Source organism: Plectrocnemia conspersa, unplaced genomic scaffold (assembly GCF_051122295.1).
Source record: "Plectrocnemia conspersa isolate PC_06_02 unplaced genomic scaffold, ASM5112229v1 ptg000004l, whole genome shotgun sequence".
NCBI classification, from domain to species: Eukaryota; Metazoa; Arthropoda; class Insecta; order Trichoptera; family Polycentropodidae; genus Plectrocnemia; species Plectrocnemia conspersa.
Window position 1 is genome coordinate 12,517,323 of NW_028277168.1, and position 12,995 is coordinate 12,530,317.

The 12,995-nt window shown below is 31.5% G+C and overlaps 1 protein-coding gene across 22 annotated transcripts in view; it reads left to right on the forward strand.

Annotated features, from left to right (window-relative positions):
• The window catches only part of Pde8 (phosphodiesterase 8), a 173,401-nt gene that overhangs the window by 149,847 nt on the left and 10,559 nt on the right, over nt 1-12,995 (forward strand). For 20 of the 22 annotated variants that reach the window (XM_088184954.1, XM_088184952.1, XM_088184955.1 and 17 more), the window contains 2 exons: nt 5,943-6,000; nt 10,618-10,785. In XM_088184954.1, the coding sequence (XP_088041080.1) occupies nt 5,943-6,000; nt 10,618-10,785 (226 nt within the window). Of the gene's footprint in view, nt 1-5,942; nt 6,016-10,617; nt 10,786-12,995 lie in introns of those variants that run through there. The other 2 variants (XM_088184970.1, XM_088184971.1) reach the window with 2 other exon arrangements.

Sequence of the window (12,995 nt, forward strand, 5' to 3'; positions counted from 1 at the left end):
AGCGCTTCCGAACATTGTCGGCAAAAGGACCGAAGTCGGAGCTGTTCTTTCGAGCGCGAGCGGTGAGATACTTTCCCTTTCGCTCTCTCGTGTGTTAACTGACGAGAGTGAGAGAGATAATGATATGGTGTTTTGCAAACTGAGATAGAACGAGTAGCTCGCTTCAATTTCAGTATGCGCATAGGCGTCCTATGGTTAACACGCATGTCGAGCGCTGCATCGTAGTCACTTGGTCAAGTTATAATACCACATGCTTATCGGGGACTTCAACAGACTCTTACTGACATCTTTGAATATTTTAGGGCACCAAAAGGAATTAATTATATTTTTGATAGAATATTATTTTAACAGATATCGTTATTATATATTTTTTTAATATTAAATTAAATAATTAAAAAATAATTGGTGGTACTTGATTTTGTTAACAAAAATTGTTTCGAATATCCTAGATCGGTTTATATAAATGTCACACCATAACGATTTTTTATTTAGAATCAATGGCGACAAATTCTAGGATAGTCACATTGGTTAGTGCCCACACAAACTTAATTAAATGACAATTCAAAAATTGTGATTATTTGGCACATTTTTCGATCGCGCGCAAATATGCCAGCTGTACGTGACATAAGCCGCCGTCCGGACGGCATATGAAATTTGCGGCAGTGTGGTAGCTTACTTAAGTCGTAGGTCTCGGCCGACTTCAGTTGTAACTTCGGTTCGGATAACTTTCAGAGAGTGTAGTGCAGGCATTATCACGTCACATTAGTTGTCTTTTGTATCATTGATTACAGTGTACAGTGAGATTAACAGGATTAGTTTTATGTGTAAAATTACACTCTGATTTTAAATCTTTTCGACAAAAATATTAGATTTTGTATATTACTAGTGCAATTATTATGTCTTTGTATTGATGTTAAGATAGTATTTAATTTATTTATATTATTTGTAAGACGTTTTTGGAAGAAACGATTAGTTCAATTTTACCACCTGTTTTTCGACCTATCCGAAATATCAGGTATATGTACTGCTTTGTATCTTTGTGTTTTGCGAATTTTTACTATGAATAACACAATTATTTTTCGTTTGTATACAATTTATGTGTGCGTGACTTCGTGTATATTTATCATATATAGGGTGCTTTTTCTCGGTCGTACTCAACTTATACTTTTAAATATATAATATACAGAAATAATAAATTCTAAATAACTTATGTCAATATACACATAATTTATATAGAATATAACTACAAAACAGTGGCATGTTTTCGATTTTGAATAGGTATATCTGATGACATTTGAAAACGATATGAATTATTTTACGTTTATAAGCGAACGAATGACATTTGAAAGCTTCAATTTATGTGTTGCTTTATCTTTATTAATTTCGGAGGAGCTCAAACTATTGCATATCTTGATAGAGAAAACATCCTGTACGTGTGTTTGTGTGTCAGCCGGTATGTTAAACTAACAAAGCGTTTTAGCGTAGCCGTCAACACTCAAGGGTATGTGGTGTGTGAGACTGTCGCTTTATTGTGTCATAAAACAAACGTTGTCATATAGTCGGTAAATGTATAAATGCACATAGATGGAATTGTGTGGTTATATATGGGATATTGATGGAGATATGTACTGCTAAGATCGTGTCATAAAGACTTTGTATATTGATAAATACAGTACTGTAGCATGCTAATTTAGAGGGTGGAGATTAGGCAATTTATACTGGAATTCTTTTTGTTTTACAATACTAAAGATCGGAATAAATAAAGTTCCAAAAACAATAGATTTTTTACGGGCGGTCTCTGTACACAATTTTATGTGTCGTGGTACGCTTTGGAAAATTAATTTTGCACTGTTCATTTGCTTCCCTACCATTTTCTGTCCTTTACAAAAAGATTCTAGCTCACCTCTCAGAATAATTCTCTGAAGAAAATTATTTAAGTCAATTTACTGTAATAAAGTAGTATTATTAATAATCCATAGTGGAGCAATAAAAAAAATTGTCTTAATAATTGGCAACATTTAAAAGATCATCCACTAAAAATAAAACTTATCTACAAAAATACGTTAGAAACAAGCATGGAAAATAATTTTCTTATATATAAAATATTGTAATATGCTAGAACAATTAAATATTATTTTCGTAACATTGAAAGAAAATGTCTTAATGAAGGTAAGTTGTCAAAGGACTTCAACTTGTGCTCAGCCAAAACAATTTTTAAATTCACAATATAATAATTGATCGAGTTTAAATTTGCATTAGACAAAGACGTGATATTTGCTTATTAAAACATATAAAATCGAAGACGAAAACAGATTTAACTAATTCACAGAAATATTATATAAAATTCCAATTCAATTTAAGTATTAGATGAAATGATTTTTAACTAATAAAGTAAATGAGAAAATAAATTAGCAATAAGCTCACTGATTTTAAAATTCATTCTTTTTCGCTTTAAGATTTGCAAAATCACTAATAAGTTTTCAAGCTCTATTTTCGATGCTTATTATCATTCAATTGCGAGATTGATATAGATAATATAAAAACGACATACTTCTGAAAATTCACTTTTTAAACAACTGTATTTCGTGATGAGTAATTCTGAAAATTGTCCTATGGATATATTTTCAGTAAAGAGTTTCAAACAATTTTCCAAAATATTTGCTTCTGATTTATTTATATATGATATAGGTTCAAGAAAACTGAAATAGTTTTTCAATTCATACGTTCCTTGAAAGCGACTTTTAAGTTGAACCTCGTCAATATTATTGTAAAAACATTAACTCTGAATAGTTGTTTATTAACTTTGAATCGATAGTCAGACGCTAACTTATCAGCACGACGTTTAATGATATTTTGACGTTTGCTTTCAAAATAAACATTTAAGCTCAATTACTGGCTATTTTATTTTTTATATGACATTCGTAATTTACTTATTATTTATTCACATATATACAATACCAAAATAACTTCGCCTGAAATAAGATCTCTGCAAAGTTTTTGAACCTTAATTTATTTCACCAATTACTTTGAATAAAAGTACACATATAAATACCAAGTTAAATTTTTATTTTTTATTCGGATTGCTTCTTATTTTTTGTTGATTTCAGACTTATTTTTGATTATTTATATTGAATTACATGTTATCCAATTTTCGTGGAACTTGTGCAAGACGGTTTTCCGCGTACAATTGTTTGGTAGATAGATTTGTAGAGCTCAGCCTTTTATATTATATATTAATATTAATAGAACGAACGAAAAAGATGGACGAAGTACCAAGAGATTTTTGCGTGCATGTAAAATACTATTGTGTCTGCTTATAACGTCAAAATTACATCTAGATAGAACATCAAAATTAGTCGAAAACTATAAATGATCAAATGTACGTATATTTAATAGGTAATGAATGTGCTTTTATTACCTGCATTACGTTATTGTGATGGAGTTGATTATAGTATTTAGTTTTAATATAACTGATGGATTAATTTCACATCCATTAAAATAATTCCTAGCACACATTAATCATGCGTCAATTTAATTACTGTGAAAATAAATAAAAGCATTGTGTTCGCGACTAGTAATTATAAAAATTCACAAACTCTTGGACGTTCGTTTCAATTAGCCGATACAATCAACGTAGAATTTCAAGCACCCAGAGCACGGTCATGGCTAACTGACACCAAAGGCGAGGTCTACGCTGACGTCACAGGGCTACGCCAGGTCAAGAGCCGAGGTCTGCCTGTGCACCTGGGGGCCCATCCCAGATTCAGAATGACGCAATTTTCTCGCTGACAGATCTGCGTTTAATTAACCCTCGTACTTCACCTTTGACCGATTATTTTTTAAGCAGGTGCACTGCCAGTGAAAGCTCGAAGCCATACTTTACTCAAAGCTATCATAAGTTCGGCGACACCTGATCCTTAAGAGTTTTCTTTTTAGATTACGTTCATAGTGTATCGCAGTGTCCGTTGAAATAGTAATAGCTTAATATAAGTAAATGCGGTGGCATTAAAAGCTTTCGGAATAATCTTCATGGATTAAATTCCATCTAATCTCCGATTTAAAAAAATTGAAATCATGTCGAAGTAAACAATTAGCCACGGCAGTACTTTAAGTTTAATCATTTTTTAACAAATCTCTATAATGACTTTAATCAAAAAAATTCTAACTGAAATTCAGAGGCATATTTTACATTTTGAAGTTTCAATTCGAACAAATAAAGCATCATAAGCAATCCAGGTTAATTGCGATCATATAAACTTGTTTTATTTTCTGTAGGCAAAAATAAATAAATAATAAAAAATATACAATAATATTTAACTGGATATTGTGTTATTTTATTTGTTTATTCTTTATCTTCTCTTGAAAGACCAAAAAACAACAAAGCAATAACATTACACAACTTTCTCGTAAGCGTATTTTTCTCGACCTAAACCAACTCCAGCGTCTTACAGTTGATTTAATTCTTAAAAAGGCGTCCTTCGTTATATAACGATTTATTCGATATTTTATGCAGCTTGCATTGCTGGAACAAATATATAGGATGCTTGGTTGTAAAGTATATCCAGGTAATGGACCATAAAGTATGTTACAACTTGTTGCTGGGGCGGGCCAAGGATGCTGTGCACGGCCTTGGACTACCACTGACGTAAACCCACTTTATACATTCATAGTATATGTGCGAAGCACTACCCCAAGCAAACAATCTAATTGTCTATCGAGTAGCGATTGACGTTCATTTTTTAACCCCCAAGGATAAACCAAGATCGATTATGTAACTGGAGCGAGTTTAAAGTCCGGTTTTTCAGGTTATCCGGGATTAGACTTAATACATAGGGTGTTTCGAAGACGAATTGCTTTCTTTCTAGTGTACTAAGATTGTGTTTGTGACTCAAAAGCGAATTTGTCGGTTAACGACGTTACATTAAATATGAATCGTGTTTGGGAGCGTATAAAAGTTAAGCCGGGTATTGCTAAAGTTTATCGTCGAGAGGGATTTTGCGAAGAAAAACATTGTCATGGGAGAGTAGCGTCAAGTGGAAAAAATACTGTTTTATCTCATATACTGCGAGCTAAAAGAATGGTTCGGTCGATTTTCACGTTTTGTTTCCAGCTACATACACACACCGTATCCTTCAACGTTTTTTGTTGAATTATTTTTATCTGTCAGAACATATAGGTGTTCTGGATGACATTAGAAAATGGAATTGACCATAAGATAAGCTTTCATCGCTCAAATACATTGAGAAGTTTTTATTTTGACTTATTTTCTGTCATGGTGAAGTAGGGCGTTTTGACAATTTAAGGCTCGTTTACTAAATCTATACTTGTTGTAAGTTTCTAGGTACTACTTAAAATTAAGGTAAGAAGCTCATAGCAGAATGTTTTTAAAAATCACATTACTGTGTTTTATTCTCGATTTATGAGTAAAACAGACTTACTTGAAGTATATGTAAGTCGAAGAGAAAATCTATCAAAAGTGATCAATATTATTTTGGTTATTACTAAAAAGTGCCTAGGTAATTTTCTAATCAATTTAATTAATATTAATTCGTATAGTCTCACTTTAAAACATATTGTAATTGATGTATTAAATATTTTTCTATATTATTGTATTGAATTTATCAAAAAGTCGAAATCTTTTTGTATCACATTTTCATTACTCCAATAATAAAAATCTAAAAACTGGTAAACGAATTTCTCTTCTGCTCTCTTTATTGATTTTTCACATAAACCGCACACAATATCAGGTCATAAAACAACCGTTTCCTTGATACGTGCAGGGGAGAAATTTGAAATGCCATCTCGCACAGTCTGCCCTTATTCATACATCCCTATATGTGTAGGTAGCTGCTCATGCGCTCCCAGGACTCACCCCTTTGTTTTAAATTGAATTCCTCGCGGATTGAACCATGTCCTTTAACATTTTTCTCTCTTTTTTTCAGCCATTACGTCAAAGAGGACTTCCCGATAGTGCCGTTCCTGGACGCTGGCTTTAACAGGGTGCGTGAGTATTAAGTAATAATTATTATTTTACATTAAACGCTATCGCTAAATTTCTCTGCTGTATCTATGCGGAACGATGGAGTGGTATTTTATTGCATTATGCAGCAGCTCTCGAATTGAAATATCCTTTTGGATAAATTTATGAGCAAATATGCGATATGGTTGCTACGCAGAGTGCATTTGCTACGTCAATCACATTTGGTTTGTTTGGAATGATCCATAAGTAAATGGAATATATATGTATCGATGCATATGAAATAGCATCGATATCGTGGAATAGGCGTGATATCATAGCAGTACAATAAATTTGCTCAGATGACGCTTATTCAGCGTAGTGGTCGGTTTAATTCATTATCTATGAGCAGAAACTTATCAATGATCTTGAATATTACGATATCGTCTTTAAATTTAAAAGTATGACTGATTATAGTATTTATAAAATATAATTAAGCCAGAACTATTATTACGGGTGATAATTATGTGTTATTTTGTTATTGTTCTGAAAAAAATTCCAAACAGTTATCTTTTTGGAAAAAAAATTTAAAAAAAAGCCATCACATATTATAGAAAGTTTTTGCTCTTTTGAAAAATACATCAGACAACCGTTTTTTTTTTAACAAGTATTAAGACTGATCTCGAGTTCAGGGAGCTTATGTGTGTGGCGAAGCTCGGACAGATCTGTCTTGGTGTCGTCGGACATATCTGTGCGTGTATGCTTAGCTATTGTATGCCTTGCATCCTTTTAAAAAAAGAGTAGCTTCTTCTAGTACTTATAGGTATTTACTCAGGACTGATGTGAAACAGATGGTCCGTTAAATAATAACAATTATTAACGCAATTGCTAAGTCTCAAGATCATACTTTCGAGTTAGTATTTAATTTCATTTGTTTGAAATGGTCGTAAGAAATAGTGGAAAAAAATCTTATTAAATTGTGCAAGTGGTTGAAACTCCGACACATTCGCCAATAGCTTTTGCGTATAAATTTTTCGATTTTACTGTGACATTTTCCTTTTTCTGAAAATTAAGCAGTTTTGCCAATTTTAGACACTTATCATATAAAATAATATGTACACTTTATTAATGATTACTGTCGTCGTGACACTTTTATGACGTCCACTACCGAAATGACGTCCACTACGTTTTAATTCTGCAGTTTATGTTTTAGCCATCTATGTGATTTTATATTTCTTTATAAATATCAGTAGACGTAAGACCCATATGTGTTTAACTCAAAAAACAATTTTATTCAATTTAAAACCATAATATGATTAGTTAAAAGTGTTTTTGAAAGAAAGTGTCGATGTATTGTGGTAATATAATACATAGCTATAGGCATACAAAAGGTTGCAAACTTTATAAATGAGTCATGGAGTATAAAACAATGCTTTATGCTCCTTCGATGCAGCAATATATAAATTAATGGTAAATGTTTTTTGTGATTCTGAGTAAATTCTAATGATAAGTTTTAAAGAACTTTATCGTAAACGAAACATATTAAACGCTTCCTTCTGCATAAATTGTGTGCAGTTATTAAAATATATATACATATATAAAAATCACGATAAACTTGAACGAAGCATAATTTTTGTACGATTATGCGTCTCGTGCACATAATCGAATACATCAAAATAAAAAAAATAAGTCAAGAAGACGCCAATGCAGAAAAAAACTTTAATTTTAAAAACAATTTATGATATTCGATATTAGATAAAAATGTCTTGAATCGTCAGATAATTATTAATTAATAATAACCATAATGCTTAAAAACAAAAACATAAGCATTTTCACCGCTAAAATCAGAAAGAGCATTGCCAATAATCAGGAGAAAGAGGAGATGTTGATAAGCCCATTTTTTACTACAAACACAACCAAATCTTATTTGTGATTCACAATAGTAGATGAAATAATACCATTTTACGAATTTAATTAATCGTGAATTTTTATCATCGTTAAAGTTTTTAAGAATTAAAAGCTCCAAAAATTAATAGTGTAGAAAACGTTTTGCTAAATAATTTACTTATTAATTGCTTTTACTACGTAGCTAGAATATTTGATGCGTGCTTTTTGTTATATCTCCACTATTCGGAAAATCATTCCGATTAAGAAACCTGGAAAAAATGAAGTATTCCTAATAATAATCAGTTTAATACCGTCACAGAAAAATATTTGAAGCAATAATATCGCGCTAAAAGGAATCTCTCGAAAGTAAAATAATAAACGAACCATTTGGTTTTCGCGAAGAGCACTTAACCACTCACCAACTCAATAGGCTTACATAACACATTTCCGCCAATTTCGATAAGAATAAAAGCACGTATTGTATGTATGATGAAATAATCCATGAACTATTGAAATATTAAGCTTTAGATTATCTTTTTCATGTAATTCTACTTGGAAGATACGTAAAACTTAGGTTCCTCAACAAATTAATTTATTTTATGTATTTTACAAAAAATATTCCGATTTAAAATACAATTAAAAATGATTATTATTCTTAATACTAAATTATATTAACCAATAAATTACTTGCTAAAATATTCATACGCGTTGTTCGTAGTTAGATATGTAACCTATTCAGATTATACTCATTAGACTCACGGCGTTTTTGAACTTCCATAGCCAACTGCTATGATACCCACTTTTCCATTGATCAATCTAGCGATTTTCCGGCGGATATACCTTCATCTAAAGGGCCATGTACAGAATTACGGACTCCGCTGTCGTGTTCAGTGATTAATTAAGTTTTGAGAGACCCTTAGCGTACATTCTCAATATGATTTTGTTCTTCCATACTATCCGGTTTGTTTCTCGGTATAAAAGTTTACTGTCCAACTTTTTTATTGTTCCAGTAATTGACTCCGTTAAGTTTGAGAGGGAAATAAAAACTTAGTTACTATCGGAAAATTGCAATATTATACGCGCTGTGTTTCCGTTACGAGGAATCCATCTTGAAGAGTTTTTGCAATTTTCATTAATAAATCGCTTAGATGTCTTTGTGATCGTGGAGCTGGGGCGGACAAGGGCTATCTGTTCTAATATCCATTAAATCCTATTCTCGACGGAGTTTTAGCAATTTTAATCATGGACGTTGAACGTTGTCGCTTTTCAGAATATTTTCCCTCTTGTGGATTTTGCGTTTTTCATTAGCGTTTATCGATTTTATACGTTCGAATAAAAATGGAAAAAGTAGGCGTTTGATCCCTTCGCTTTTTCGATGAGTTGCTTAATAAAAAAATACACATAAATAAATAGTATTTTGTTTATTGAGCTTTCAATCCATTAAGAAGCTTTTCTGAGTGTGCTTACAATTATAATATAATTGTTGAGTCTTATTCATTAAATAATAAATATATAATGTATAATATACACAAATTAAATTATTTCAAGCTGTAAGATGTATTTAATATAAAGTCGTTTATTTTTATTATCTGGCAATATTTCTAGCAAGTACGACATTTTCGAGGTGAGTTTAATATACATAACTCAACTGTTTTTAGATGCCTAGAAGTAATTTCGAAAGTAAAAAATAATGTTTTGCATCGGATTTTTTGGACGTCTCATGTTTTATGATGTTATTTCGTATCAGATTTGAATATTATATTTATTCAGAGACAAATTCAAATTTGTCACTTACAAATACATATGAGATAATATTATATCTCTAAAAGCCTGGACGAGTTTGTATGTATGCGTGTGGGTATTATTCGGACATGCACGCTGAGTATCGTATGCGGAACCACGTTTTCTGCAAGTGTTTCTCAAACGTTGTGTATAAAATAGATTGATATGAATAATTATTGAATTGTCTTTTTATCACTGATGATAAATATTTATTGTAGTACTAGCATCGTACATGTTAAAAAATCAACGGATCTTGAAAGAAACTCATCCATTTTTAATACTAAAGGAACATATAATATACTCATAATAAATATTATTATTTTTGTTTAAATCTGCTCAATTGATTATGACGTAAGTTGTAATAGTGTTGTGTTTTATAAAAATAGATAGTATGTTATCATATATAAATTTGCTATTAATATACAATAATGGTGTTTATTATGTAAATAAAATATTCAGTATAATTCTTCTCTTTTTTACATCACCTGTTATGGAGAGTAGACGACTTGTTTCGTAAGAGTAACGGTTACTAGTAAATGTATTGATTCCAGTTTTGCTTTAAGCTTTGGATCAATGAATACGTTTTATAATATGATAGACATCTACAAGCAGTTTTTTATTTTTTGTTAAAATGCTATGATTTTGATTTTTTATTGTTGATAGTGGTCTACCAGTGGTGGAATAACCTGATGTTGCTTGATACAAATGTGATTAGTTTATGTGACGGTTAAATCACACATATTTGTATACTTTTTTCTGACTTATACCGTTATTTTGTTCAGACGAACGTTACATCATACTAAAACGCGGGCGATTTCAAATAGCGTTGCGGTCGACTGGTCGATCACGATCGACTCATTGCCCACCATATGCATCAGTCCTCAAACTCTTGATTTAATAGCCAGTGTTACTAGTGCTGGTCGATGATAGCACTATTCTTTAATTATACGTATTTTGACAATATTAATTTATGCATTTGATAAATTTAACAGGTTGTAGTCGAGAGTGAGAGTCCAAATGTTTGGAGTCGAGAAGTTATGCAGTTGGTACGTGGGATCGGTCGACCTTTGGCCCAATGCGGAATAGCACGAGCGCTTTTGGCAGCATTGCAAAAATGCAAGGATATGATACACGTCACAGATGAGCACTTTCGAGTACAGGTGAGCGGACATCGTATTTTAAAATAAGCTAATCTCTTAATATGACGATATTGATTGTCAGTTACTTTATGGTCCTTTATTTTTAGGGGGGAAATAATAATATAATAACTACAATACATTGTTGTAAAAGTTGTTGCCGCTTTTTCGCAGTGTCGTATATTTTTTTGGAACAGACTTTTTTCATCCAAAAAGGAAAAATTTTATATGTAACTCCAGGTCGGTTTAATTTTATCTTCGGTCGTATTCTGGTTATCTAAACAAACCCATATTAAAAATTCACAATAACCAAAATCGATGTTAATTTACGACACCATATGTTATATGAATTTAAAAAGTAGTGCAATTACAGCGACTAAAAACATATGCATTGTACACAGTGAAGGTGTAGTAACTCAAATGTGTCGAAATCCTTAACTAACCTTAGATAACATAAATATAGTTCAGAGTTTGGGTGCCGCATAATTTTTTTAATTTTTTAAAAATATTCCTAATTCTCGGATCGCATTGTAACAGGTGATTAAAAGTAGCTTGTGTATATTATGTTTGATTCGTCTATTTATAATCATTGCTTATTTATAAAAACAGATACAGATCTCGCCAAAAAATCCATGCCTTGTTAGATATACTCAATGTATCATACATGTAAAAAATGTGTAAAAAACAGATTTAAAATAGTTAAGACACAAAATTATTACAAATTAATTACATTAAAATAACAATTACAGTCAAAATGTAACCATTATTAAAATATCAGTGCTGAACATGAGCAAATTTATTGGACATTATTTTTTTATAAATCTACCTCAAAAGACTTTGAAGCGATTGTCGACCTTACTCAAGAATATTCATTCCTCATTTTATTGCCTATGTCAACCGCACCTTTTGATTAGTTACATGTGTAGTAAAATATTTTCTGGTGTGTTGAAAATGGTGTAAATTTATATTTTATTTAATTATTCGGGTATCTTAATATTTCGTCTGGTGCATCTATTTACATTCGGATTCCTAATAACTTTGAAGTAGCAACCAGTTAATATATTAATTTTCCATATATATTTTTATTGTAATAACTTATTGGTTATTCTATAACGCAAAAAAATGCGCTATAGAAAAATACTGATAAATCTATCTATATATATTTTTATAAAAGATTTCCAATTCTTCTTTATTTCGGATAACATCGTAAATATTTGACTTTATTGCATTGCCCTTTAATTATCACCTTCTATTAGAAAAAAGCTTTTAAGAAACACTTAAATTTTTTATCGTGCTGTCGAGGATTAGAACAAATTAAATAATCTTTGCAGAAAGCTAAAAAGTTGCTAAATATAAATTTGATAATGTTTTTGCTCGTTTTATTTGTATTTATTAGTATTGTACCTAATTCAAGCACTGATCATAGGCGTAGTTACGAGACTAAGTAATTATTTTAAGACTTTAAGAAGCTTTTCAGATTAAAGCGTATAATAATATTTATAAACAGCTCTTGATTTATTTATTTTCTCTCGCCCACACTTTTATGCGACGCCATTTCGCACCCATTATTGGACATAGCAAATTATTTTTACGTCCCTGTTACGTGCCCGAGAACGGTCAATACGTGATGTTTATCCGACGGAAACATCTTAGGGGATGTCGTGCAGAGGTCGCTTTTATTTTTTCGCTTCACTAAATAAAACGTCCATCACGATGGACGCCCGAGAATTTTTCAATATTAAAAATTCGATGAAAGTCCGAGAAGGTCGGGACCGATACCCTTACCGCGGCGAGGTGGTCGGAAAAGATCGGATTTATAAAATGCAAAATAAGGCGTGACAAACGGGAGGCGGCCTACGAATTGGCCTTTACATCCTTTTGATCACCCTGTAGGATTCGACCCGACCCGCACATTCCCAGAAGGCTTTTCCGAGCGATTGTAATTCTTTGCCGGCCCTAAAGCGTTTAATATAATATATACGAAGCGTGAGGCTTAATAAGGCGACAGAAGCAAATTGGAATTAAGTTGGTAAACAAAAAGGCAAAACAGACACGTTTATTCAGTTTTTGAGATAATTTTTAGATGTAGTTGATTATATGATTGCAGCGCCTTAAGGTCAATTTTGGGATTCTAATAAATATAACTGAAAACATAATTTAATATCATCTTGAGGTCAAAATTTATTATGCGTATTATTGATACGAAATTTCAATATGCTCTGAATTTTGTGCAT